Source organism: Prunus dulcis, chromosome 1, assembly GCF_902201215.1.
Source record: "Prunus dulcis chromosome 1, ALMONDv2, whole genome shotgun sequence".
Lineage (NCBI taxonomy): Eukaryota > Viridiplantae > Streptophyta > Magnoliopsida > Rosales > Rosaceae > Prunus > Prunus dulcis.
The window spans coordinates 32186904-32213350 of NC_047650.1; the positions used below are offsets into that span (position 1 = coordinate 32186904).

Here is a 26447-nt window from a genome sequence, read left to right on the forward strand (position 1 = left end):
GTATTTTCAGTTTTGATTATCAATTTATCTTTTGTTACTATTTCAGTTATGAATCTCATTTTTTGTTTAACAATGTACTTCTATGACAGAGTATTAACAATGTACTTTTATGACATAATAGTATTAATAATATGGGCTCTGCTTGTTTTGAGTTGGTCTGGTTTGTTCTTTCTTCATCTCTTCTTTGGTGGACATGTATTAGAAATAGCAACATGACAAACATTAATCAACATGATAGAAAACTAGCAGTGTTATTGTTCACCCGTTTTCGCGTTTACTCCTGTGATGGAAGGGTGAAGTTCCCCACTGGCTTGGAGACCATGTGCTGGTCAACAAGTCAGCTTTCTTTAGTGTGCGAGCGTTCCACTGTTAGCAACATAAATCCTAGCAGACTTCTTTTAGAAAAGATAACTTGCGCCCCAAGTTACTGACTTCTAAAACAAACGATTGTGAATTTGGGTGAGGAATATCTCCCAAGTAAGTTCTTTTCTTGCCTCAGACTGGTGAGGACTTTCATAATTTATCTCAGTATCAAATGACTATTCTGGCCAGAAATGTTTGATAGAAGTTGGGCTGTTTCAGGCAGAACTGCCTTTTACAAGATAATAAATATGCATGCTGACTCTAGAAAGCTTAGACGATGGCCGGAACTCCGTTTCTGCCTGGATGGAGGGTTCCAATTTGGGCTGGACTGGACGCGTCTGGGTCGGTCCGTACTGCTTTGTGACTTCAAATACTCGGCTGACCTGCAAATCGATACCAAAGTTAGATTTTGGCAGAGCTTTATGTTTACTTCACGCTTCGTGAGGCCTTTTGAATGAGCAGAACCGCAGCTTCCCCAGTTTGAAAGGGACAGAAGTGGCTATTCTCGATGGTCTGATGAGCTAAGGTTTGCACTACGAGAGTTGTTCTGCTTGGGCAGGACTCTTCATGAGTTCGCTGAGGTCTCCATGTCTGTGAAAACTTAAACTCTGCTTGTCTTGGCTTTTGCTGAACCAAATTTGTAACGAGGGATCTCGTTTTAGAAGACTTATTTTCCAAGTCTGAACTTTGGAATTCTGATCTAAAGCTGGTTTCTCTTGGAATTCAAGCGAGCTTTTTGGCTGTTTTTGTTGTTGTTGTTTTTTGTTGATTGATCAATTGAGTGTCCTCTTCTTTCTTGCCTACTTCTGTTTTTATAAGAGACCTTCTCTTGGAGGTGGTTTAAATTTTAATAATGGGTGGCAAAAAGATCTCAAAAAATGTGAAGCAGGAAAGATTTTATCAATTATGGCATATAGGCTCCCAGTAGTCACCTCCTAGAGCAGTCCTTTCCCTGGTTTCCTGGGCGGCAGCTTTTTTTTGTTTCAACCAACGCCACCGCTTGTGTGGGCTTTTTATGGCGGTTTTGGTTTTCTTCTATTTTTCCTGAACAATTCCCGTTTTTCCGTTCTAACTGAGAAAGCGTGACCTGTGAAATCTTTGGAAGATGGTGTGTTGCCTTGGAGCAAAATCTTTGAACATAGATGGGCTTTTGATTTTTCTTTTTGGCAGTGTTTCAGAGACGTCTCTTCTCATATAAAAACTCTAGTTGGAATTGCTGACTTTTCAAAGGTGAGATAGCCGCGTGGGTGTGTTTTTTAGTCTCTTGGGTTTGAGCCTAAACAACATTTGTGGGCTGATTCTTGAAGCCCAAATAACAGCTTTCCATTTTTGGGTCTTTTTTGGGGCTGGGTAAGTAACTTCACTATGGGCCTTTTTTCTGGGTTTCTTTGGTGTGCCAAATTTAGGCCCAAACAGTTATTACCCTAGACTGGAACATTACAGGGTAGACATGCATTAGAAATAGGATGTCATAGGAAACTAGTAGTGTTATTGCCCTAAACTGGAACATTACATTCATTAATCAACATGACAGTAAACTAGCAGTGTTACTATCATAGACTGTAACATTACATCCATTAATCAACATGACAGTAAACTAACAGTGTTATTACCCTAGACTGTAACATTACATCCATTAATCAACATGACAGTAAAGGTGTGGAACATTACAATCATTAATTAACATGATGCGTTAATGAAGCTAAGGTTTTCAAGACGTTTTGTTTGTAATGAATTGTTTGGTTTTTTTTATAAAACTGGGCTGGGTTTGTTTTGGGTGTTTTTTTAAGTTTTTTGTGTTAGGCTTATTTTAAATTGATCAATGACAGTCATGTAATTTATAGGAACTTCAACACCAATTTCTTATATAGTAAATGAGTTTTGAGTGTGTTTCTAAAGTGTATTCCATGTGAGGTTTTTATTTATTTATAATTTCCGCCCCTATTTTGGATATATTAGTGAAGCCCGTCAAACTAGGAAGCTAAGGGCTCGTTTGGGAGTGCTTTTGGAATAGCGAAAAGCGCTTTTAAATGGGTGAAAACGCTTTTGTCTTTTAAAAATGGTGTTTGGCAAAAATTGCAAAAGCGCTTTGGGTGAGATCCAAAAGCACTTGGAGTGGTTTTGAAAGAAGAACTTAAGATGTGATTCTTCTTAAAAGCGCTGCATGACAAAAACACGGGAAGCACTTGGCTCCCTTTAATGAAACTTTTAAAATGCCGAAAATACCCATATTGGTCTTGTAAAATACCTAAGTTTATGAATTGGATTGGGTTGGTTTTTTGGCTTTTTAAACCCCAAACTTGACTGAACAACTGGTTGAACCAGTTGGTCTTGTAACTTTCAAGTATGACCCCAAACAACTTGGATTGGATTGTTTGGTCAGTTTCTTCTGTTTGGTCGCAACTTTATAAGATGTCACTCAATGACAGATCAAGAATTCCAACCGTATGATGATGATGATGAGCTACTTCCCTCTAGCGGGGCGGGAGTTACGATTGGGGAAGAGATGATTGAAGAACAAAATCTAACCCATGGGCGTGAGATGGCTAACAAACGTGAGAGAATTGCAAATCTTCTTATGTCCGGTTAATTCCTTTTTTATTTTTAAAAGATGATTACAAGTTATACTACTTGGTGAAGTTCATACTTTTTTAAGTCATGTTTTTATTTTGGGATCATGTGAATTTTTATTTCCTATGTTTAATATTTTGGGATTCTTTAAATTTTTTTTAAAGTACTTTTAAAAGCATTTTTACTGTGTCAACCAAATACTCAACAAAATATCAAAAACACTTTTATATAGTGTAAAAGCACTTTTAAATGTGACATCCAAAGAACAAACTGATTCTTTGTAGAATCGCTTATGTTATAAGCACTACTAGCATAAGCGCTTCAAGAAGAATCACTCCCAAACGAGCCCTAAATAGACGAACTACCAAGTAGAAAAGTACCTACCAAAGAAAAACGAGTGGAGAGGAAACGTCGTCGTAACAAGTACACCGCATGAGATACAACAAAATTATCCAAATATTTTATATCTTCCCTGATCCACGCTTTATCTGCTTCAGCTTCAGCTTCTGCTTCAGCTTCCTCACAAACGCTTGAAAATGGCTCACAGTGAGTCGGCGTCGGCCACCGAGACCCCGAAGCCCTTAGCCTCCAATTTTACTCCAAACTGCGCAATGCTACTTTCTTCAACCAATTTTGCGCCGTTTCTCAGAGCATCGCCATTAAAGAAGCCCAATTTGGTTCTTCCCGACATTCCAGCTTCAATTGCATCCGCCACCGATAAGTGTCTCCAATTGCTTCACTCATTGGCTTCTCAAAACCCGTTTCTCAGCAAACTGCTCTCTTTGCGTTCTGAATTTCAAAGTCTTTGTCACCAGGCACGTCTCTCTGCATTGATTTCATGGTTAATTTCAAATTTATCAATGCAAGTGTAACTAAAGCTTCAACCTTTTTTTGTATTTTTTCTTCTGGGTGCGTTCAGATTAGGTGCAGGAAGCACAGGCAGGTGGAGACTTTATCAGCTCACAATTTTGCAGCGGTTTTACCAGGAGATTCAGTGGCAGGGCTTGTGGTGGCAAATGGTATCTCCAACTTCTTGAACTTGTACAACACTCTCTTGGTTGTCAGGCTTGTCTTGACCTGGTTCCCCAACTCCCCTCCTGCCATTGTTGGCCCCCTCAGGTACCCTTGTTAATTAACCTCTTTTATTCACTTTATTATTGGATACATTTACAATAATGTTTCGGTAACTTAATAAAGATTTGATCTTGACTTCGGCCGAGTTATATTGTTAGACTGTGAATAAAGATCGCACATTTTAGTGTATCCCATTCAAAAAGTTTTAATGTAAAAGAACATCAAATTGATTATGATGTGGATGTGGTGCATTGTGCAGCACAATATGCGACCCTTACTTGAACATATTTCGTGGGCTAATCCCACCACTTGGAGGCACATTGGACCTCTCTCCCATTCTGGCATTTTTGGTTCTGAATGCCTTTACAAGCACAGCTGCTGCTCTACCTGCAGAGCTTCCAGCCTCATCACAACAAGTCACTGCTTCTCCTGCAGGAATTACTAACCTCTCTACATCTCAGAAGAAATGGATGACAAGGCTTCAGGGAAACAACACGAAGAGCTCTGGTGGTGTCAGTTAGGCTTTACCCTCCATTGTTTTTTGTAATATTCGAGTACTCGACACTAATCTTACGGCTATTTCTTTCTTTCTTTCTGTGTACTTGGCTGAAACCGCACAAATTTTTTTTGCCTAGCATAAAAGGTGGTGGTGCATTGATGCTAAAAATGTAAGCATTAAGGATGAAAGCATATGGCAAATTTATATATATATTTTTTACACAGGAGTGGTTGGTTACTAGTCTGATGCAGTTTTGATATATCAGCTGCTGTGAAGCCCATATTTTAGTTTATTGATCAAGTGATGATATTTGAGGACAGAAGCCCATTTCTGGATGGTTTTCAATTGGATACTGTTGAGCCTAGTTTTCACTCTTCAGGTCCATGGAATGTTTCCCAAAACGAAGTTTCATAGATGAATTAGTTTGGAGAAAAGTTTGAACTGTGGAAGTCCTATAGGCAGCTTCCACCGTCTTCGTTGTTGGGTTTAGACACAAGTTGCTTTTGTAGTCTGTCTGTCATTCATGACCCATATTCCTTTTCTTGAGAATCGAGATTAACTATAGTTGTGTTTTCAACAATTTGATTCATATGGCAAGAGTCTTGAAAATCCATGTGACGCATAAAGCATCCGATTCCAAAAGGCTATAATTTTTTTAAATAAAGATTTTCCTTATTGGAGAATAATTTATCCCACTCAATCTGACACTAGAGCCTTCATGGTTAAGATGCTAACTCCCTAGTCTTGAAGGGAAAAATTTAATTATCTCCTAGTTTCTGGAAGGATTCCTTGGGTCAAACTCCCAATGAGAACCATCAAATTGGACATCTGCACTGATAAACAAACTAAGATAAGCTTCTGTTTCGAAAAAGTAATTCAGTAATTCAACTGGACGAACAAGATTGAGAGTGAGCTATAACTAGACCTATGCACTCCACAGAGCAAACTTCTTTTTCGGAATGGAGGGTATTTTGGTTCTCACTTTGTAATAAGTCTTGCATTCTTAACAGAGCCAAGTTAGACAAGAAAGGGTGGGTTGTCCTGCTGAGTCCTGAGGTAGTTTCCTGAATGGAGCCTGGAGCTGCATCGAGGAGGACGAGCAGGTTTTCTTCATATGAGAGGCTGGTGGCCATCGGGTTGGCCCTTCTAGCTGTGCTTTCTCCTCTCTATATCGACCGGACAACGGTAGATGATTCAGAACTTGATTTGGAGCAGCCTATTAACTTTGCTTCTTGGCTGCCTCTGCTGCTCTTGGTGTTGATCTTGGCCCTCACTTTGTCGCTTTACTTGGACCGAAGCTTTACCAGGTTTGATCCTTACTGGATTCACAGAGTTGGCGGTTCTTCTAGTGGCATCACGATAATCCTCATGGTTCTTGCGTTGGTGTTGAAGTTTAAAGCTTCTATTAGGAACTGGGAGGCTTAGCTCAAATCTTTTGTAGTACTTGTTTTCTGCCATGTAATTTGCTTATCGCTTTACAGAACAAAGTTCATGTATCTTTTTTTATATAAATAAGAATAAGCAGCTTCTTGTTGAATTGGAAGTCTTGAAGTCTTTGTTTTCTGAGCCAAGATTCAGCAGCTTCTCAATATTGAAAGGAAAAAAGAAGAAGAAAAAAACCTTTTCACCTCTCGAAAATCCTAGGAATTCTCTCTCTACACAAAACCATACAAATAGAATTAAGATTGTCTTTCCAATCAAACCAAATTAAGAAAATAGCAGAACTAAGCAGGTTCGTTTATCATTCAATAAGTAATATAAAATGAATGCTCCTTTCGCAGCCAATAATATTTTACAAGTAAGGGAATAACTGAAGAAAATGAATGACATTGATCTCGCAGTTCGACTCTACATACAATGAAAATGAGCTTACAGAGGACAAAGCCCATCAATACAACAGATCAAAAGGGGCCCCAAAGTTACATGCAAAACAATCCAGAATTTCACAATCCAAAGGCATACCACATTGCAATCAGAGCTGCGGTGAAAAATGACCACATATGACTGCTTCTAGATCGATCATCGGCACCACTGCACTTGTCATCAGCACCACTAAAGCATCCGGGTCTTGTTATTTTAGGCGCACCTCCCTCTGTTGCAAAGCTGCTGTTAGTCTTGCCACTGCTGAACAACACACACCAGAAATATGGAGACCCTCCATCACTGCCCCTCACAGCAGCTCCCACTTCAGTGTGGTTCTTGTTGTAGAGAATTTCTAAGCTCTTGCTGTTTTCAATCAAGATTTTTGAAAATGCTTCAGAAGGAGGCACATATTTGGACTGGCAGCCAAGTAAACGACCGGTAATTGGAGTGAGGGTTGAGGCTAGAACACCGCAGTTGGGGGCAAAAGTTTCCGCAAATTCAGATTCAAGGGGCTTCTTGGCGTCAGTTCCTCCTACTGCACTACAGTCACCTTGGTATGCTTTTATGTACTGCAGGGCAATGCAGGCCAAGCCAGGGTTGTCATAGAGGGTTGATGCCTTGTGTGCAGTTCTGTTGCTGTTAATCACACTCACTAACTCATCCGCAGGGTTATCAGTAACTTTGACTGCAATTTTCACATATGATCTCATAAGTGGGAGTTCATAAGTTTCTCTGATCCCCGAGCACAATAATATCAATATAACAAATAACGAACCAAAAACAAGAAAAATTATTTTGGATCCCACAAGAACGCTATTTGAGAGCATGCAATTGATAAGTCAAACTGAACCCAATGATGGAAAGAACCGAACTATGAAGCAAATAAAAAATAAAAAATCTCCCAACTCATCAAATCTTATCTATTGTTTTGGTTACCAAAAACTAATTCTTCAAGTCAGGAGAATATTGGGTTCAAATAATTTGAAGTTTTTCTGCTTTTCGTTCTTTATCATTATTGTAAATCAAGCATAAATCATGTAAACTCCAAGATCCAAAATTGTAATATTTGTTTTTCTTGTTTCCCTCAAATTTTGTCAGCAAACAAAATCAACATGACTACAACAGCTAATTAGAAACATTTTTAAAAAAAAAGAAAAAAAAGATGAAGATTTTTAAGTGAAAAATCTCCCACCAAAATAGATCGAGTAACTTCAAATGTAAGCTCTGATCTTGACCAGAGAGATCTAAAGCCAACTTAAACTCCAACCAATAAAGTCACAGACTTGTATGCAAATGCAGAAGTGAGAAGTGTAGCCACATTCAGAAAATGTATCAAAGACACACACTCGACTCAAGGTAAAGAACCAGTCTCCCAGAAATCTTAAAGCAGATCTAACATTTGGTACCCACTTAGATATAAGTTCCAAATCTGAGACATGACACAATTCCAAGGTCACATTGTCCTACTATAAACATATGCATAAAGAAAGAAACCACTTTTGTGTATGTGTTGTAGATTTTTTGCAGGAAACTTACTCTGAGTAGCAGCTGCAGCAGACACAACAAGAAGAGAAACTAGAAGAAACCATGTGCTCTTTGCCATTGTTGCTTTGCTGTGGTCTGGTTGCAGTTCAGAGAGAGAGAGAGAGAGAGAGAGAGAGAGAGAGAGAGAGTTTAGTTTCTAATTAGAGAGTTAGATGAAGCCAGTAATGTGTCGGCTTCACTCGGGTGCGAGCTTTCCTAAAACGGACAGCTATTATTTGCTCTCTTTCTTTTTTTCCATTTAAAAAAATATTATTTTCCGTTTAAAAAACGGAGAAAACTTGTTTTGTGGGTTTTGGTTGTGGGCCTTGTGGCAATGCAAGGTCACCAACCGGGTAACCGGGTCGAACCCTTATTTGGATAATGGATGTTCCTTTGAAGCTAAGCCATTGCCGCTCATGTGGCATGGCTTGGTTGGTGCAACTGCTTTCCATTGTGCCATTGTGTTACTTTGGGGCTGCCTAAACATTGAATTTAATTGTCCAATTATTGACAGTTAATACAGTTTATGAATGCGGGCTACGGAGGCCCTATTCGTTATAGGTAGTTAACTGCTGTTTGATAGCTTGAAATTACAAAATTACCCTCGGACACAGCCACCTAGGCCTCTTAAATGGAGAAACATTTAAGGGCATATGTGGAAGTTTGAGATAACCAAACCGATAAGACTTGCAGATTCTTCACCGTTTATGTGTGTCTTATACAGGTCTGGTGGCATGGCCACATTGAGCAGCACTGCGCACGTTAGCACCAACCCCTTTAGCTCCTTAGCTCCCCCTCCTTCACAGCCCATAAAGCTCGCCGCAAATGCAAAGAAGCTGCCGCGAGTGAGGTGCGCATCGTCACCGTCGAATTGGCGGGAGAGCAGGCGATTGGTCTCCATCTCTCTGTCTCTAGGTCTCTCTAATTTGATCCTTGTCCCTAACTGTACGGCTCTTTAACTCTGCTATAGTTTTATCCTTATTCTCTGTTTGGTTGGCCAGAAAGGAAAATTAAAGATTTTTAAACAAAAACGTAACTTGCATTTCGTATTGGGTTAATGCTGCAGATGCTGTTGCCGGCAGTCCATTCGATAAGTATGTGAAAAGGTAATGCCTTTAATCAGCTTATAGCTATTAGGCCATAAAGTTTAAAGCTTTAGCTCATAATTCTGCATAATTATGATAAACCCAGGAAAAAGCTTGACCCTCTTGAGGCTTATGTGTCGCCAGTCATATTGACCCAATTACAAATCAAGGACTTGGGTAATTGCCTTTGCCTTTGTTTTGTTTGGCCACTGATTTCTGTGTTCCCATTTTTGATGATTTATGCATCTCCTCTCTTTCCATTTGACACTTTTTTTTTAAAAGTACACTTACTAAGTCCTTATAGTAGCAGAGTTGTGTTGATATAATCTTTCACTAAATGCAGAGAAATCTCTGGAAGGTGATGAGCCCCAGTTTGCTACCTGCCGGTCTCTGCTACGTTCGGGCCCTGCAGCGTCCCTTCGTGTAAATATTAGAGCTGTAAGTTGAGGGTTCCTTCCTTGAGAAGCAATTGGCATCAGTCTACATGCTTGTTTCCAATTGCATTATGGAAGTTTTTATGTACTTGAATTCCTAAGAGCTCAAGGGAAAATTTTGTTTGGAAATATAGGTGGCGCAGTATGCTTCAGACGATGGCAATGGGAAAACTGCTTCTAGCAGTGTTGATCAATGTCTCAGGTACTCTCAGTTTCATTGGTTGGTTGCCCTGTCTTCTGCTGAATCCCATGATGCAAGAACAGCCACAAGCTTCTTCTGATTTATGTGTCAACTATGTTCAATTTTTTGAAGGGCCTTGGAAGAACTGGATTCCTTGCTTTTGCACGCATCAAGGAAAGAACAAGCTTCGGTCAAATCAATGAAGGCACAGATTAATACTGCCCTTGGTGCATTGGATAGGTGAATCTTTACTGTTTTACTATTTTACGACGTACATGACAAAGCTACATTTTCTGAAGACCATCATTTTTTGCAGCCTCCTGAAAACTGTACCATCAGATGTGCTGGACAAAGGGAAGGTCGCGGCCGATTCTTATAGGAGCTCATTAGAGAATGCAGATGTTGATATCTCAGACCCGGACCTGAAGCAATTGGAATCAATATTATGAACTCGTGAGCTTTGAAATTTTCCTAACGCATACGTGGATGTTTTGTAAACTTCGTGTCAAGATTCTTGGTTTCTTTTTCGTCACCTCACATTATATCTGTTGTTGGAAAGCACCTCTCTTGTTCAACAAAACTTGAAACCAAATCATTACCTGTGGAGGATGTAAGTGTTTATGTAATGACTAGAAGCAGACGGCTTCTCCGTATAATTTTTACATTGACAAATACATAATGGACCAATTTGAATCGATCGACTGTTCCAACAGGTTTCCATTCTCATCTTTTTTTTTCTTACTTTCCAAGTGATCGCTCTGCTACGGATAAAAAAAGGTAACCTTTAATAGTATAATCATCAAATAATTCATTCCAGAAACCCAACTGAAATAAACAAACTTGGAAAACTGAAACTGGATCAAAAGAAAATTAATCACGAACGAAAACAATTTATTGGGCCATTACATAAAGACAGTACCAAATTCAGTACACTATACAAACATAGAATTCAGATTGTTTTGAATTTCACTCGTCCTGAAAAATTGAGTTCAAGAGGATCAAATGATAGTCCAACATAGAAACAAACATTACTTATTGTATGGTTACATAATAAGCCTATGTCCGCTACCTATATACCTAAATCAAATACAAGCACAATAGATGACACAATTTACATACAAGTTCCTGGATAGACCAAATCTGCTTGCCACACTAAAAGCTGAGTCAACAAGTCCCGCAGAAAAGAGATGCATTTCTTGCTCTGATCAAGACACTGACAAGCTGCTGAAGATGCGCTTCAAACTTGGGTATGCCAAACGTAATCTCCCCATGCTCATAGGACATAGCTGTCAATCACCGTAAATGACAATATTGGATTACAGTATAAGAGACCGGTTTTCTTGAAACATTATAGTATCATGTGTGTGTGTGTGTGTGAGAGAGAGAGAGATGAAGTTTGAACTAACCTTGGGACAAAAACGGACATCAAGAGTCTCCAGCATGCTACATTTTGATATGGCAGCTTCCACTGCTGCTTCATCAATGTTACAAGACTAATACATACAAAGTCCCATCAAGAAAATGAAATTAGGGAAGAATATCAGTAAATGGAAGCAGTTAGCAGCCCTTCATAGTAATGGCTGGTGAAAACAACAGCCAAAGCAAATAAATAAAAGCATGTCTTTTCAAGATTTTGTCGTTATGCCTGAGCATGAAGTTTTTCATGAAAAACAAAATAAAAAATATTTAAAAGAAAAACAATAATCCATATAAAGGGAATCATATAAGAGACAAAATGCATACCTGAAGAAAGAGACTAGTCAATTTAGGACAATCAAGCTTCAAAACTTCCAAAGAACAACAATTGCTGAAAATAGGACAGAAATGTTAGCAAAGATAAAACAGCATAAAAATTAAGGGCCAAACATACACAGAGATTTTTACCTCAAGTTAAGAAAGCAGAGGTTGAAACAAGCAACATCGACATCCTTTAAATTTGCAGACAGAGAAAGGTTTAATGACGACAAGTGGAAACAACGTGCTGCTGGAGGAATGAGAACTTTCCTAATATTTGGACAACCTACACAGTTGAGGTTCTGCAGTAATCGGTTTGGCTGCTCAATTGGCTCGTGGGCACTCTGAGGCAAAAACATGCCAGATGGGGCAGAAATACTTGACAATTCAGAAGGGCGCCCACCACTGCTAGCCCAATTCAGGTCATGCATGTTTACACAGCCATTCAAGCTCACATGAGTTAAGTGTGTACAGAAAGAAAGGAGCTCCTCTATAGCAGACTGACATAGTGTTCCATAAGACAAATCAAGTTCCTGGAGAGCTGGAAGAGTCCCTTCCTTGTAAAGAGGCTCTAGGGATGAGTCAGATAAGTACTTGCAGGCTTGCAATTTTAGCACCTGGGAGAAGATAGGAAAATAAGAAAAACAAGATAAAAGGTTGAAAAATCTGCCCAAGATTCATAAAATTTAAGTTCAAATAAAGAAACGTGTCATATGCTGCTCAATGTACACAAAGTATTCTATGGTACGAGGAGCAACACGCTCCATGTTTCAACAAATAAACAGGGCATGGGTCGTAAAAATCACCTTTAGTTTCATACAAGACTCAAAAACTGGCTTCAAGTTCATCAAGAAAGTGTAGGACAAATCAAGCAGAGTCAAATTTGGAAGCCAGCGCAGAGAGTACAGTCCATCGGAACCAACAGAGGGGCACGACATCAAAATTAAAGACTCGATCAGTGAGCATGAAGCAGCTGTTGCAGACAAGCAATCATCCCTAAGCTGGCTGCATGTGCAAAAGTAATAGGGATTTTAGTTAGATTGAGGCCTGCAGAAAAGGAGGGAGGCAAGAAGCAGTCCAGGTAGTGGAGTATAATAAAATAAAGAAAATAACCTGCAAAAGGAAGCGTCTAGAGAGGTCAAGAGTGGACAATTGATGGATGCTTCAGATAATACACCACATCCCTTCAACTCAAGCAGCACCATATTTGGCGCTTCAATACTGAGCTCGTTCAATTTAGGACATATTCCCAAATTGAGTGATCTAAGACCAACCTGAAGAATTGAATGAGAAAAGGATTCAGTTATCTAATGACTGCTTAACGGCAGAATTAACATGCATTACAAACAGTGCAAATAGAGTAGTTACATCTCATGACATAAATCTTCAAGAAAGACCAACAATCATGCATATTGTAGAACTTGTGTTCAGGAAAATTATAAATTTTCTAAGAAAAATAATTCATTCTCACTTAACTGGACAAAACGCTGCTCTTTCAAGATGATCACAACCATCTAAAGAAACTTGTTCAAGATAGGGGCATGTCAGTTCAAGAGAAGTGATTGCCCGGCAACCAACAAGTGAAAGACTGACTAAAGAAGTGCTGCAGAATCGAACTGCTGTTAAGCTCTGAATGAAGTGAACACATTATGTCAGCCAAAGGAAGAGCACATGACAATCAGAAGATAACTCAGTCTATCAAACTAAAAATAAATGATTCAACCCTCCCTGAACAACACTGTTTCCAGTCCCAAGTTTATGGCATCAACTTACAGAGGCACATGGAATACATCAAATATGTCACAATGCCCACCAAACCAGTATGATAGCATATTCAACTCTCAACAGTACTTACTCAGCTAATGAGAATAGACAAATCCACAAACCTCACAGTTTTCGAGAACTAGCATTTTGAGCATAGGACAACCCCCACCATCACTGAAAACATCACATATAGAATTTGTTAAAGATTCACAATCTGTAAGGTCCACTTCTTGCAAAGATTGGCATTGCAGTGCCAACGTAGTTAAGCTTTCTTGCTTTTGCAATGCTAGTTTCTGCAAATCCAAAATATCGCTCATTCAGATTTCATGTATCTGACAAATGATGAAGACTCAAACTGTTTCTTCAAAATACATACCAGAAGTGAATTTGAAGTGATGTTGATACGATGGAGCACCGGGCAGTTAGACACCATAATAGATGACAGCATGATGCACCTTAGATTTAGATCAGCAAACCTGCATGAGAAGTACCAAATGTAAAAAATATATTGTCCTCTCCAAGGGGATGCTTTCAGGGCTTTCTTCGGGGCCGAGGGGTGGGGTTGAGGGGAGATATGTATATATATATATATACATACAAATACGAGAGAGAGAGAGAGAGAGAGAGAGAGAGAGAGAGAGAGAGAGATGGGCGAGCAGAAGCATACTTGCGACAATGTACTAGTCTAATATTCTGCAAGCGTGGGAGATCCAAGGACACAGCGGTAAGTAGGCTGCAATTGTCAAGCTCCAAAACCTACAATGAGTCATAAATTAAATTAAATATGTTTAAAGAAGTCAGTGAGACAGCCCAAGCAATACCAATATTTGACACAAGATTCAAACCTCCAGCATGTAACTATGAGATATTGCAGCCATCGAAGCTGAGGTGATGCCCTCACAACTGTGAAGCTTAAGAACTGTCAACATTGGCAGTCTTACAGACTTCCAATAATAAAACAAGGAAGCATGTCAAATAAAAAGTACATCCAAATATCACTAAAATGAAGACAGTGACTAAAACTACAAACTAACCTCAAGGGATATATTTGGACAGTACGACGCATTGAGAACATGGAGATTGGCACAAGTAAGAGCTATCTCACGTAGTGTTTCATCACTAACACATGAGCAATTTGACATATCTAGAGACTCTAATTGAGGGCATGAAGTTGCTGCTGAACGAATTGCAGCATCCGAAAGCTTGTGGCAAGAGCCCATATCAAGATCATGCAAAAGAGGGCTATTAAGAACAGCCTGTGCCATGTTACTGCGCTTCAATGACAGATTTTCAAGTTGTGGACACCTGCAAAAAGATCAGATTTAGCACAAAAATGTAACCAAAATCACAAGCGCATGACAGTTAAATAAATTTAAATTATAAAAACATTTTCACCTGATGGATATGCGCATAACACGACACTTTGTTAATTGAAGATGACGCAGTCTTTCATGGTTTATAGGTATTTCCTGAATACCATTACCAAGAGTGGCATCATTGACAATCAAACTTTTCAGCATTTGACACTCTGCTAATGAATGGAAAAAGAGATCCCCTAGCTGCCCTTTCCCTAGGATTAAAACCTCAAGATTCCTGAGAAAAAATTCAAAATTAAATATGTAAAATGGAAACTATATAAGCACCAATTATAGGATACATGCATGAGCATAAATACTTAAAAATGCAATTTACCTTAATGAAGAGATTGCTTTCATAACAAGCAAGTGAATAGCAGGGGTACCAGAAATATTCAATTCTGTGGCATTGGGATACCGCCAACATATATCCTCAACTGCAATAACAAATGAGTAATAAGCACCCAACTTTTAATCTTAAATATTTAAATATTTAAAAAAAATTATTCAAATATATATAATATTAAATTAACTTTCAAAATACAAAAACATTAGTCAGACAATAAGTGCAGACTGTTTTTAAAATCCACACTTCCATTACTATTTACAAATGCAAACTAAAATTGATAAATCCACAAGCAGCAGAAGCCGCATACAGAAAACAAACAAAAGTATCCCAAAACCATAAATTTTTTGAGAGGGGGAGAAGACAAACTTCAGAACAGAACACATCCGTGACCACTAGTTTGACAAATTATCCATTTACTTGGCACAACTACATCTTCAACTTTTGTACTTTGTAAAAATGTTGAGCGGTAAACCACAAAAGAATAAAGTAAAACTCACATTGCTCCAAAGATATGTTCCGATTCTCAAAATTCAAACATCTCCAGAAATCTTCATGAGCACTAGCAGCTCGCCACTGCCTGCAGACTATAGCAGCTCGGCAAAGATTAATGTGGTCCAAGAAAGAGAAAACCTGGTAACAAGGAGAATATGCAATAATAATAACAACAAAGTTAGTACCAAAATTGATCATAGACTCATTACATGCAAATATATACACGAGGCAATGCTTACCATATGTAATAGGTCATCCGTCAGATCCATCCGAACTTCTAAATCTTCTGTTTTTGAAGTGCCACTCTTATCACCTTCATCATCTTTCCCACTGCCAGAATCAAAGGGACTCTCCTCACCACCATTATTCGGAGTAAAATTTTGAAAAAAAGTCTCGCTCTTATATGGAACATTAGAGCCCTGATTTATTCTGTAGTCCCTGTCTGCAGATGAACTGGAATTTCCCGCACCTGAAGATATCACCATTGCACAATGGACGTCACTGCAAGAAACAGTGTCAAAGCCAATCATAAGTATGAGAGACAATGTAGCACAAATGCCATGTCACGAATTCACTTTAAGCTCAAAATACATATCTGTCAAATAAATCTTCATTGCATAATCTATATAAATCAGATATATACATATATATATATATATATATAAAACTTTACACGTTAAACAGTTACTTATTTCTCATAATTCTCCTAAAATGTGGAGCATTGATGTAAATCAGATGGGAATAGTTAATAAGGATTAGATTATACATCATATTTCCTTTGGACTAGGGTTGAACGTCAATCACGAATTTAATAATCAGAGAATACACAATTGACACGTTATGAATATGCTTCTATCGATGAGAGTCTTCTAAGCATGCCTACTGTGACTACCTTCTAAATTTGATGTGAATTATTTCTTTAAATGATTGCTCATGTTAGAGAAAAGGTTTAGATCATGAAACAAATTAATTCATGTAGAGCAAACACATAAGCCCCCGCCTTCATTGCAGCACTAAACATCGAGTACCAGAGATCTCTCCAAACAAACAGTATATAGAATATACGCACGCAAGATCATTATGGTAATGTCAACTGTGCCCAGTTGAAAATCAAATTATACCAGAACCAAATACTCAAAGACATGAACTCGCTCAAACCACTATCAATTATAAAACACATCTGTGAATCATAAAGCCCCAATTAACAACCCAGTTGCTAGTAAGGTCAAAACTTTAGTACACCCATGAGTAAATTACCTAAAATTTAACAATCAAGTAAACTGAGAACCTAGAGAAACAAAGCCCAAAAATAATAGAAGCCGACGGTTAGAGAGTTAGAAGCTCACTGAGAAAAGGAGTGAACTTTGGCTCGCTTATGGTGCGAATCGTGATCACCGTCGTCTGCAGCGGAAGCCGAGCTACTCTCGCCCTCGGATAGCCGTGGGCTCCTAATCGCGGCCCTCAATGTCGCAAGAGCGCCAACGCAGACCGACTCGTCCCATTGAGCACCACCACGCATTGCTTGGACCATCCCTTCGAACATTCGTAGATGGCCGTTGCCGTCGCGGCCAGGGTCAATGGATGCAAGCCCTAATCTTGGAACGTTCCCCTCGGCTTCCTCGCCATTTCCGGTAACGCCCTCCGCGTTGCCCTCATTTTCGAAATTTCCCTCCTTCATGATCGGCTCCCCCTCGCTATCTTCCTCTTCTGGTTCGTCTTCTTGGGTGAAGCATAGGCAGCACCAAATCTTCATGCACTCGAAGGAAAACCTCGGACCTCTGCAAACCCTAGGTCACGATCCGACCCATTTTTACGCCCTGCTCACTCCTCCTCCTAAATTAACACCCCAATTGACGCAGAAATGATGGAACAAGTCAAGAAACCCTAGAAATGAGAGAGCGTCGATTCAATTTTTGAAATTTGATTGCTCGGCACAGCAACACAGGAATTGATCGATATCTACATTAATGTACAAACTAATTAACAAATAGAGGGAGGACGAGAAAGAATTTTAGTGGATCTGATAAGATCCTGAGAGCTTATTTGCGGTGGACGCTTTTGTTGTTGTACCCTCGAGTGCTCTGATGTAATCTGTGTTTTTCTACTTCGAACGGAAACTCAAAGTCTGCAAGAGAGTCTAGCTACCTTAAAAAAAATTATATTATTAACAACACTATATGTAAATGGTGGAATCCATACGACGCCGTTTCTTCTTCTTTTTTTTTTTTTTTTTAAAAAAAAAACTTTTTTTTTCCTTTTACCATCGGTTGGTCTTGTTTCCTTCTTTGATAAGTTTCTTGTATTTCTCACCATGTTTCTTGCATTTCTTCTTATTATTTTGTTATTTTTCTAGTTATATTGGCTTCTTTTTTTTTTCCCTTCGAGTCTAAATCTTATATCATGATTTTCCCTCCTAAAAGGAAAATTATAAACGACACTATTATTGTATGAGAAATTATGAGAATCCTTATTCTCAGTTAATGAGTAAGGAATATTAAAAGTAAAAAACAGACCAAGATTGCCTAAAATTTAAACTAAAAACTATTTTCATTTTGTATATTTTTTAAAGATCGCGCTATATAAGATGATCGTTGTTTGTTATGGTTTAGTTTATGCATTAAATAAATATAACATTACAATAAGATTGGTTTGACTTAATTAGGTCGTTGACAAGTGTCCTTAAGAAACTCCATTAGCAAGACTCGTAAACAAAATTAGTGAAAAGAAAGCTTAAACTTTGATAATTAAGAATGATTAAGCATAACCCATTTGGGAACCTTGGACATTAGACAGAGTCATCAATTCCCAAATAGGGGAACACGTAGGTCCCACGGACATAACCAATGGTGACAAAAAGATGTTGGCAAATCCGCAAGTCCATAAAAATCTTGAAAATCTTACACAGCAGCGCCTAAAGGTTGTCCTTTCCACCAAAAATGGTCGACAGCAGCACTATGCTTCAAAATTTTAAACATGAAAAAATACTTTGAGCCCTGAAAAGCCCAAGCATTGAGCCGATTAAAATTATAAAACAGGCCTCACATAGAAAGCCTTTGATTTCAATTTGGCTAAAAGAAAGAAAGCCCATAAAGACTTGTGCCCAACAGTCCAAACACACATTCATTTCTTCAAGCAAGACCTCTAAGTTGAGTGATGAATCATGTTCCAAAGTGGTCGGTCGAGAAGTTTATCTCTGAATGCACTGAGGCACGCCTTAACCGGAGCAACTGTTTAACAAACTCCAAATGACCGTCATCATAAGCAGGCCCAACCACCATCTCCTCAAGCACAGGAGAATTCAAAATCATAAATCTGATGAAATCTAAGTCAGCTTTGAATTTTGAGATGTCGGATATAATAACAAGTTGCAGTTGGGTGAATGGGCAAATCCAGCAGCCTGACCCTCTTGGTCGGCCTACACAAGATATATAGGCATCAGAGTCTCTCTAAACTACAATTTTCATAGTAGATTTGATTTTACATTTTAAATTCAACAGCAGAAATTTGCAGGCATCAATAGAATAAAACTCACAGGACTTGGGTGGTTCTCTTCGCTCCTGACAAATTAAAGTAGTTGAAAACATCACTGATGTAATGCAATGGCCAGTGGTATAGAGACGGGAAGAGGGGAATACTCATACACACGAGTACCGTGAGAATGAAACCATAACCACTTGGAAGACATTAAATATCTTGGCCAATCCAACTAACATGGGTACCATAGGAGTTTACTCGTTAACACACATATCCTTAAGAAACGGGTTAGCAATACTCCTAAAAAACAATTAAAGAAAAGGAAGCTTAAACTTTGACAATTAAGAATGATTAGCATTACCCATTTGGGAACCTTGGACATTAGACAGAGTCATCAACTTCCAAATAGGGGAACATGTAGGTCCCGTGGACACAACCAATCCAATGGTGTCAAAAAGATGTTGGTAAATCCGCAAGGTCATAAAAAACTTGAAAATCTTCCACCACACCACAGTGCCGAAAGGCTATACTTTCCTCCAAAACTAAAATTCTATATTTATCTCTTAATCGTTAGATGAAACTAACCTATTTGATAAAGATGTCATTATAGAATACTCTCCACCAAAAATGGTCGACACCATCATTGGACTGCCCTGCCCACAATGCTTCAAAATTTCTAACATCAAAATACACTCTGAGCCCTCTAATCACACGTTCAAAATTACAAAACAGGCCTCATATAGAAAGCCTTTGATTTGAAATTGGCTAAAGAAAGCCCATAGGCCTGATGTTCAGGTCGATCCAATCTTAATTTGATAGCATCGCGTGCTTAAAGGTAACTGGTTCAAGTGTCAAGGTTATTTCTCTTTTACTTTTGGGAGGTGGTGTGTACAGTGTACGTACGACTTCCTGGAAATATATCCATAGATTAGCTTCCACTCTTCTAGATGGTTTTCATAAGAATGTGAAGGTAAAGAGTTCTACATTAGAAAGTTATGAAACTTAATAAGGACTTATAAGGAGTTGAGCTACTCCTCTCATTATTAATTAGTTTTGAGATAGAACCTAAACTTCCTTCATCCATTGCATCGGTTTTCAAAGTGTAGCAAGCAGCCTTTTGCATGATTCAAATCTTCCAACATGTGAAACATATACGAGAAAATTAATTAATATATAAATTTTTTGTATGGTTTGCGTTTTGTGATACAAACGTACGCTACAAACAGGAACAAAGCCTGTAAAATTCGTCTTTTTTTGTGTTGTTTTTTTAAAGTACAACACGTGGTTGCATGACACGCTTACAAAGGACGTACAGGATGCTTTTTTGCATGGGATTAATTAACCGAGGAAGCTCTGTCTGATTACTTATTAGTAGTATTAGTAAGTTGTCGTTGGCTTTGGCGTTGGGTGCACCTTACAAGAAATCATGATCTTATAATTGCCTTCTAAAGCCAGAAACGGGGCCCACCCTAGTTCAACTTTTCTCTACTTTTCATGGGAGAAAAAGAAGAAGAGATATGAAAGGGAAAAGAAAATAAAGGGGAGAAGAAAAGTGGTTGGATAAAGAAACCAAGATAGATTTGATTTTCCTTGAAACCAAACAAACAAGCAAGGCTCGAGGCTTGTAAACAAGAAACCAAATCGATGATGCATGGCAATTTGATTTCTTTTGCATGAAAAGAGAATCTGATGCCTAACTACACGCCTAATTAGCTACACTTTTTTTCCATCCCCTTTATTTTTTTTGTTGAAAAGATAAACTGAGCCCTTTGGCCAAATCGAAGTCAAATCATCTCCAACTGAACATCAAGGCCACTTCAGATTATCCTAGACAAATACATGAGTAAATTGAACGGTCCAAATTAAATAATTCACCTTAGAAAAAGGGGTAAAGGGAAAGCAAAAGAAGGAAAAAAATAAAAAGAGATTGGCTTGTCATGAAAATTTGTAACCATCAATGTCATTCATAATTGAGTTTGCACAGAGGAGATGATCATGGCCACATTTCAATCTAAGAGCATAATGGTCTTATCATTGACTTGTTTTTTTTTTGCTTGATAATACTTCCATCCTTTTTTTTTTTGGCTTTTTATTTTATGTTTAATTAACAAAGAAACAAATACATGAAAGCGATCAAAATTTCTTGCTCAAACTATTTCTATACATTAATTGCTCCAACACATTCTTTGTCGAATGTCGATTTTGATAACAATGGCACTGACACTGACCCACCAGCAGAAACTAATTCAGAGAAAAAAGATGCCAACACAAAACAATTACATTGCACCAATCACTATTTATTATTCTACTGTTAGGGTTGAGAAACCCTAGGGAAAATTTTCTGCCCAGGAGCAAGGATGGCCATTGGATCAAAGCAGGTCTTCCTCTCGACGAATCTCGCCCATCGATCATTTCCAAAATGCCGCTTCCAATCATCCTGCGATCGATAGTGAGGCAGATACAACTTGAAATCAAACCCCTTTTTGTCGCAATATTGTATAATTTCCTTGTTCTGGGCCACCAGATTCTCGAACGAGGGACCTTTTGGGTATGGTGGAGTGAAACGTAACAAAGCCACTATGTAGAAGATTTCACTTTCTGGTAGCGCCACTGATGTACGTGCATCCCACCTGATCACATTTAATCAAACATTACAGCTGATTAATTAAAGGTAATTAAACAATTAAGCTAATGGCCACTACCAAGTAAAACAAATGCAAGAGGGGTATTTTATATTGGTTGAAAGCTTCGTTATGGATCTACCAACAAGAGGGGTATTTTCGTACACCAGAAAGTGGAGTTTGAGCCAGACAAAATTATGGTGTCGATATGCATATTCCTTGTCGTTTCTAAAATGGGCATGAGACTCACCGTGAACGTTGCATCACTCGGAAGTAATCTCATTTTCCGTAAAAAGAGAAAAATTCTGCGTGACCAACATACCCCCTCGCGGTATTTCCAACGCTTCCTGTCTGGCTAAATCGATATCACGGGCTTTAATTTACGAAACTACCCTTTTAGGCTCAATTCGGAAATTAATAATATTTGAAACGACAAAACCTATGACTCATTTTGAGCTAATTAAGCATAGAAAAAACTATTTAAGGAAAGAAAATAAAAAAGGGTATTCTACAATGTGGGGACCACTGTATCTTTGTCCGGCAAGTACTCGTCCAGTCAGTCTTCCTACGTTTGCTTATACGCTAACCCAACCAAACAGCTCCACCAAACCTAACGTGACGTAAATAATGATACATCAAATGCAATGTGGTGCTGATCCGCTACGGTTGGATGCAGGTTTAAGATGGTACAACCATCATCAGCTGTCCGCACATAAAAAAAAGTGGGGCAACTCTGAGGTCCCCCTTGACCTTACAAGTAGAAAATATTTGACCTACCGTCGGAATCTTAACCACCCGATTTTAAACTTCATCCAATTTGTCAGCGAATCATATTCAGAAAATGATGTTTATAATTTGTACCATTTTAGATGCACCAAAAATAGGCATAAAATGTCAAATATTAGTACTAAAAATAGTATTGATTTTTTTACATTCGAACTCAAATAAGTAGTGTGTATTCCAATAAAATAGCACCTTATAATTTTAACTTTCGCTTATATTTCACACATAAAAAAGTCGATTTTTAAATTTTAATTTTCTGACAAATTATTAGAAAGCATTCTAAAATGCATGGAAATCGAAATTAATACGATCAGCGACCTAAAATACGTATGTAGGTATGATTTTCCGTTAAGATTTAGAGTGACATGGAAAGGCGGAGCCTGGGGGCGTATGTGGACACGTGTCAATTTTGGAGGCTACCAGAGTGAACCTCGTCAGCTCACATTAAGCTCAGATGCTACTCAATTTACACGTGGCAAGAATGCAAGGATTAAACGGCAAAGATTAATTATATAATTAAAGGAGTGGGGTTGAGGAGGAGAGGGAAAAACGTACTTGCTTCGCAGCAGAGGGTAGACAAGCATGGGCCCACCAATCCCATCCTTGAGGATCTTCTTGATGACCGTCCGATCAAAATCAGCGATATCAGATTTCGAGACAAACAGGTTCAACCAAGGATGTGGCGCGTCCCAAATCCCGTTGGCCTTGGCGTGTTCCTCTGCACGCTTCACACGCAATAAGAACTCAAGGTAGCTGAGGTCCACTTGGAACTTCAATCGCTCAACGAATCCGAGGCCTCCAAGCAATCTGTTCACGCCCTGCACAGAAAAAATTCAGCAAATAACGTCAAACTCCAGGGGTATTCCCGTCATCACACACGCACACAAGGGACATACATTCATGATTTACAGATTCCAGAAAATGATGGCAATTTGGCCATTTGTGGAACTCCAGGGACCACGCCGTCAGCAAAATCCCAATCATCAAACGTCTACTGACGCCTGTGATTACCATTTTATCCCGGGAAAAGAGTGTCATTCTGGTAATTAAGAGCGAACCTCAAGGGTTTTGATAGATAAGTACTATGTCAGAAAATCCAACGGAAGATAGTAAGATACACCATTGGCGTATTGTCAGTCTAAAGTTGTAGCAAGCGACAGAAGGAAAACTTCCTATAAGATGAAAATTAAATAACATTGTTTAAAATCTTTTTTAAAAAGTTTGAAAATAATAATAATAATAATAATAATAATAATAATAATAATAATAATAATAATATATCAGAAGACGAAAGTACACAGACAGAGTGAGTGAGGGGCATGAAATGAAATGGTGAATGGGAAGAGTGATGATGAGAAGGGAGAATAAGCCGTCCTCCATCGACGAGCTTCGAACACGTGTGAGACTGAGTTCACTTCAGAGGGTTTGTTTTGACTTTTTCACTGTCCGGCTGTAGACGGTTTTGCGCGGGGACGCACTTAACCCACTCGAGGTCAAAATCTTCGCGGCTGTGGGGCCTACTTAGCAACCACCTAGGTCAAAACTCAGTCATCACTGCATGGCCCTACCCAAAAAAAATAAACTGACTTTTGTGGGGGCCATAAAAGCAGAGCCATGACGCAAACTATAGAATCAAGCTCTTGAATGGCCAGCAAGTTAGGGTGCAGATTTGTTATCCTAGGACAAGACGCAGGAAATAACTTTTATTTCTTTTATTAAAGTTAATTACCATATCAACAATTGAGGGGTCGTCAGTGTTGCGGTAGTGACGAGCCAGTTCGAGACAGTATAGCATTGATCCGGCGGTTCGTGGAAGATGGGTCGGGTCGAAGACCTGGTCCGGATCCAACGGCACGGAGGGCCGCCCATCTGCCGGGTTGTCGCTGTTGACGAAGGCAAAGCCTTCCACGTAATCAAACAAGTCGTCCTCGTCCTGCCGAGTCACCAGTAACTCGGCGTCCCGAGTGAAGTCCTCAAACTCGGTGTACACCAGCCTTATCCATCTCACCTAATCACATAAAAAATCCATTATTACGTTCCGTAAACGTGTCTCTCATGCACTCAGTCCCACCGATCATTTATGGTTAGAATGTAGCAATTTTTATAATTTTTTCTTTTATTAATGAATTTGGGAAGCCAACCAAAAAAAAAGATGAAAAATCAGAATTTCTGAAATACCAACCATGTCTGGGGCTGGTTGGAGCAAAACCCTAGCTCGGGTGATGATACCGAACTGTCCGAGTCCGCCAAGCGCTCCGAAAAAGAGCTCCGAGTTTTCGGTTTCGGAGCAATTGAAAATTTCGCCTTTCCCCGTAACGACTTGTAGCTCCGTTACGTTTGACGTTTGTGGACCGTAACGGAAAGCCTGACCGCTGACGCCGGCGTTGGATAACGTCCCGCCCACCGTCAAGCTGAGGTAATCAGTCCAGGACCTCGGGGCCATCCCGTACTCGGAAACGCACTGTTTCAGCACATGTTCCCATAATGCCCCTCCGGACACGTCGGCGTAGAAGGAGCCATTGTTCGCTTCTACCACTCGGAAATGGTCGTCCAAGGACCTCATGTCCAAGACGAGGCCTCGATCCGCCATCGCCTGGCCGTTGATCGAGTGGCCGTTGCCGCGCGCCGCCACCGTCAGATTCGAGGACCTGGCAGCCGCTTTGACCTTCCTCGCCACGTCATCGGCGTCGGAAGGGCGGATGAAAGCGAGCGGCGCGAGGGAATTCATGCCGCCGAAATCTCTGGAGGCCTCGTCGGTGGGCCCCTCGCAGTCGTGGATACTGCCTTGGAGGTCCAGAGCCTTGGAGAGGCTGGAAACGTCGTCGTCCGGCCTCGATTCGGTGTCGTTTTCTTGAACGAAACACTCCAGGTAGGCTATCATTCTGGCCGGAAAGGAGTTGAAAGATTAATTTCGCCGGTGAGCACTCTCTCTCTCTCTCTCCCTCTCTATCTCTCTAGAAAGCCTCAAAAGCCAGGCACTTGTCTGTGTCAGAGAGTAGAAGAAGAAGTACTCTTAGCCAGCTCTCTAGTCTCTTTTTTAAGTGGTGGTTACAGTTTGGAGTTTACGGCTTAAATAGCGGCTGATTCTCGTCGCTCCTTCCTCAGAAACCAAATGATATATTAATTAATTTAATTAATTACATTATTTTAAGTGTTTGAGAATTTAATTGATCAAATATTAAACAAAATATTGACGTCAGCCTAGCTTCAATATCCTGTTGACGTTGTGATCCTATCGACATCCTCTGTCTGCCACTTCCACATAATATAAATTAAATTAAATTATTTTATTTTATTTTTTTAATTTTCTCAGTTTCCATTTTGTTTTGGTTTGTTTCACGCTTATAGTGCATGATTACTTGTTAAGTGATCATTAGTGACATCTTCTTTCATGCTTTATTTTATTTTTGAATAGAAAGATTCACAGTCTCACGACATAATACGAGATCGTAAAAGAGGAGAAATCAAATTTGTAGAGTAGGGGATGATACATGCTATATTTCATGCAAGTTTTAATCATTCGTCCATTTCTTTGGCCATCAAAGTATTACGGTTACTTGAATTTACACCAATAAACTGGAAGGTGTGAACTGAGAGCAAAAATTTTAAATTCACGGGCCCTCTGCCTCATAAATATTAAAATCTTCAATGGTTTTAGCCGTACAAATTATACATAACAATCATATTTATCTAGAGTCTGCAATTAATCAATCAAAAAATGGTAGGTTTTACTACTTGCATGTCTCGAATGGTTAGGCCATTCAAAGGGTGAAGTAATTGTGATTATTATTATTATTTTTTTATCCTAAGCATGCAAAAATATATTTAACTTTAACTCATGATTAAATTGTTATATGGATATGAAATGATAAAAAAATGAAGGTTGAAGTTACTCTAACCGAATAGTCAAATCTCATTTGAATATGTTTTAACTCAGATGCTCTAACCGAGAGCCAAAAATATCAATCATATATGTTCTTCTTCAATTAAATTTTAATTAACCTAGACTCTCTAAGTACGCGAAGGGACGCAGATGACCTAAGTGCTGCATTTAGGGGAAAAGATTGGTAGGCATATTTAATGGTTTATACCTTGTTTTTTATTTAATTTTAATTAAATTGTTGACATTGAAATATTATATATATTCCAATAGTCAACAATAGTACCATAGTACCACCACGCCTTCCTTAATGCTTGTACACTATGACGGCTTTGGCTATAAACAAATATTAGGACGAAAGAGTGGTCGAATGAAGATTTATTAGACGAGTTCCATTTGTT

At 39.0% G+C, this 26447-nt stretch overlaps 6 protein-coding genes across 7 annotated transcripts; 3 read left to right on the forward strand and 3 right to left on the reverse strand.

Moving 5' to 3' along the window:
- The first annotated feature begins 3384 nt into the window (after window positions 1–3384).
- LOC117614581 (ylmG homolog protein 2, chloroplastic) lies at window positions 3385–4745 on the forward strand. The gene is made up of 3 exons (XM_034343442.1): window positions 3385–3749; window positions 3854–4053; window positions 4268–4745. The coding sequence occupies exons 1-3, from the start codon at window positions 3471–3473 to the stop codon at window positions 4527–4529; spliced, it is 741 nt and encodes a 246-aa protein (XP_034199333.1). The 5' UTR covers window positions 3385–3470; the 3' UTR covers window positions 4530–4745.
- Window positions 4746–5332: 587 nt separating this feature from the next.
- LOC117615760 lies at window positions 5333–6044 on the forward strand. The gene has a single exon (XM_034344903.1). It carries the CDS (start codon window positions 5576–5578, stop codon window positions 5930–5932), a length of 357 nt encoding a protein of 118 aa, XP_034200794.1. The 5' UTR covers window positions 5333–5575; the 3' UTR covers window positions 5933–6044.
- A 179-nt stretch (window positions 6045–6223) lies between these two features.
- LOC117614171 lies at window positions 6224–8096 on the reverse strand. The gene is made up of 2 exons (XM_034342891.1): window positions 7907–8096; window positions 6224–7055 (listed from the first exon to the last, which is right to left on the reverse strand). Exons 1-2 carry the CDS (start codon window positions 7971–7973, stop codon window positions 6451–6453), a joined length of 672 nt encoding a protein of 223 aa, XP_034198782.1. The 5' UTR covers window positions 7974–8096; the 3' UTR covers window positions 6224–6450.
- A 377-nt stretch (window positions 8097–8473) lies between these two features.
- On the forward strand, window positions 8474–10291 carry LOC117614149. 2 transcript variants are annotated; one of them, XM_034342851.1, is made up of 7 exons: window positions 8474–8839; window positions 8961–9000; window positions 9086–9156; window positions 9323–9417; window positions 9548–9615; window positions 9727–9834; window positions 9911–10291. In XM_034342851.1, exons 1-7 carry the CDS (start codon window positions 8548–8550, stop codon window positions 10041–10043), a joined length of 807 nt encoding a protein of 268 aa, XP_034198742.1. In that variant the 5' UTR covers window positions 8474–8547; the 3' UTR covers window positions 10044–10291. The 2 variants fall into 2 exon arrangements, with proteins under 2 accessions (XP_034198742.1, XP_034198743.1); XM_034342852.1 differs by having other exon boundaries at window positions 8598–8809.
- Window positions 10292–10464: 173 nt separating this feature from the next.
- LOC117632578 (F-box/LRR-repeat protein 15) lies at window positions 10465–17442 on the reverse strand. The gene is made up of 17 exons (XM_034366108.1): window positions 16635–17442; window positions 15528–15789; window positions 15294–15426; window positions 14785–14884; window positions 14488–14685; window positions 14127–14397; window positions 13938–14036; window positions 13760–13848; window positions 13469–13568; window positions 13215–13385; window positions 12805–12957; window positions 12442–12602; window positions 12135–12333; window positions 11479–11945; window positions 11338–11401; window positions 11001–11087; window positions 10465–10880 (listed from the first exon to the last, which is right to left on the reverse strand). Exons 1-17 carry the CDS (start codon window positions 17039–17041, stop codon window positions 10800–10802), a joined length of 3042 nt encoding a protein of 1013 aa, XP_034221999.1. The 5' UTR covers window positions 17042–17442; the 3' UTR covers window positions 10465–10799.
- Window positions 17443–20882: 3440 nt separating this feature from the next.
- LOC117616553 (cytokinin dehydrogenase 7) lies at window positions 20883–25257 on the reverse strand. Its single transcript, XM_034345902.1, has 4 exons — window positions 24349–25257; window positions 23896–24174; window positions 22722–22984; window positions 20883–21392 (listed from the first exon to the last, which is right to left on the reverse strand). Exons 1-4 carry the CDS (start codon window positions 25045–25047, stop codon window positions 21074–21076), a joined length of 1560 nt encoding a protein of 519 aa, XP_034201793.1. The 5' UTR covers window positions 25048–25257; the 3' UTR covers window positions 20883–21073.
- Between the last annotated feature and the right edge of the window lie 1190 nt (window positions 25258–26447).

Excerpts from the sequence above, each read along its gene's own strand:
- LOC117614581 (XM_034343442.1), top strand. The coding sequence starts at position 3,471 with ATGGCTCACAGTGAGTCGGCGTCGGCCACCGAGACCCCGAAGCCCTTA. Across the intron at positions 3,750-3,853 it reads TTCAAAGTCTTTGTCACCAG|ATTAGGTGCAGGAAGCACAG; the intron begins GCACGTCTCTCT and ends GGGTGCGTTCAG. Across the intron at positions 4,054-4,267 it reads GCCATTGTTGGCCCCCTCAG|CACAATATGCGACCCTTACT; the intron begins GTACCCTTGTTA and ends TGCATTGTGCAG.
- LOC117615760 (XM_034344903.1), top strand. The coding sequence starts at position 5,576 with ATGGAGCCTGGAGCTGCATCGAGGAGGACGAGCAGGTTTTCTTCATAT.
- LOC117614171 (XM_034342891.1), bottom strand. The coding sequence starts at position 7,973 with ATGGCAAAGAGCACATGGTTTCTTCTAGTTTCTCTTCTTGTTGTGTCT. Across the intron at positions 7,056-7,906 it reads TGCTGCAGCTGCTACTCAGA|TCAAAGTTACTGATAACCCT; the intron begins GTAAGTTTCCTG and ends TGAAAATTGCAG.
- LOC117614149 (XM_034342851.1), top strand. The coding sequence starts at position 8,548 with ATGTGGAAGTTTGAGATAACCAAACCGATAAGACTTGCAGATTCTTCA. Across the intron at positions 8,840-8,960 it reads TTTGATCCTTGTCCCTAACT|ATGCTGTTGCCGGCAGTCCA; the intron begins GTACGGCTCTTT and ends TTAATGCTGCAG. Across the intron at positions 9,418-9,547 it reads TTCGTGTAAATATTAGAGCT|GTGGCGCAGTATGCTTCAGA; the intron begins GTAAGTTGAGGG and ends TTGGAAATATAG.
- LOC117632578 (XM_034366108.1), bottom strand. The coding sequence starts at position 17,041 with ATGAAGATTTGGTGCTGCCTATGCTTCACCCAAGAAGACGAACCAGAA. Across the intron at positions 15,427-15,527 it reads CGGATGACCTATTACATATG|GTTTTCTCTTTCTTGGACCA; the intron begins GTAAGCATTGCC and ends CCTTGTTACCAG. Across the intron at positions 12,603-12,804 it reads AAAGAGCAGCGTTTTGTCCA|GTTGGTCTTAGATCACTCAA; the intron begins GTTAAGTGAGAA and ends TCAATTCTTCAG.
- LOC117616553 (XM_034345902.1), bottom strand. The coding sequence starts at position 25,047 with ATGATAGCCTACCTGGAGTGTTTCGTTCAAGAAAACGACACCGAATCG. Across the intron at positions 24,175-24,348 it reads TCCAACCAGCCCCAGACATG|GTGAGATGGATAAGGCTGGT; the intron begins GTTGGTATTTCA and ends TTATGTGATTAG. Across the intron at positions 21,393-22,721 it reads TACCCTCTGCTGCGAAGCAA|GTGGGATGCACGTACATCAG; the intron begins GTACGTTTTTCC and ends AAATGTGATCAG.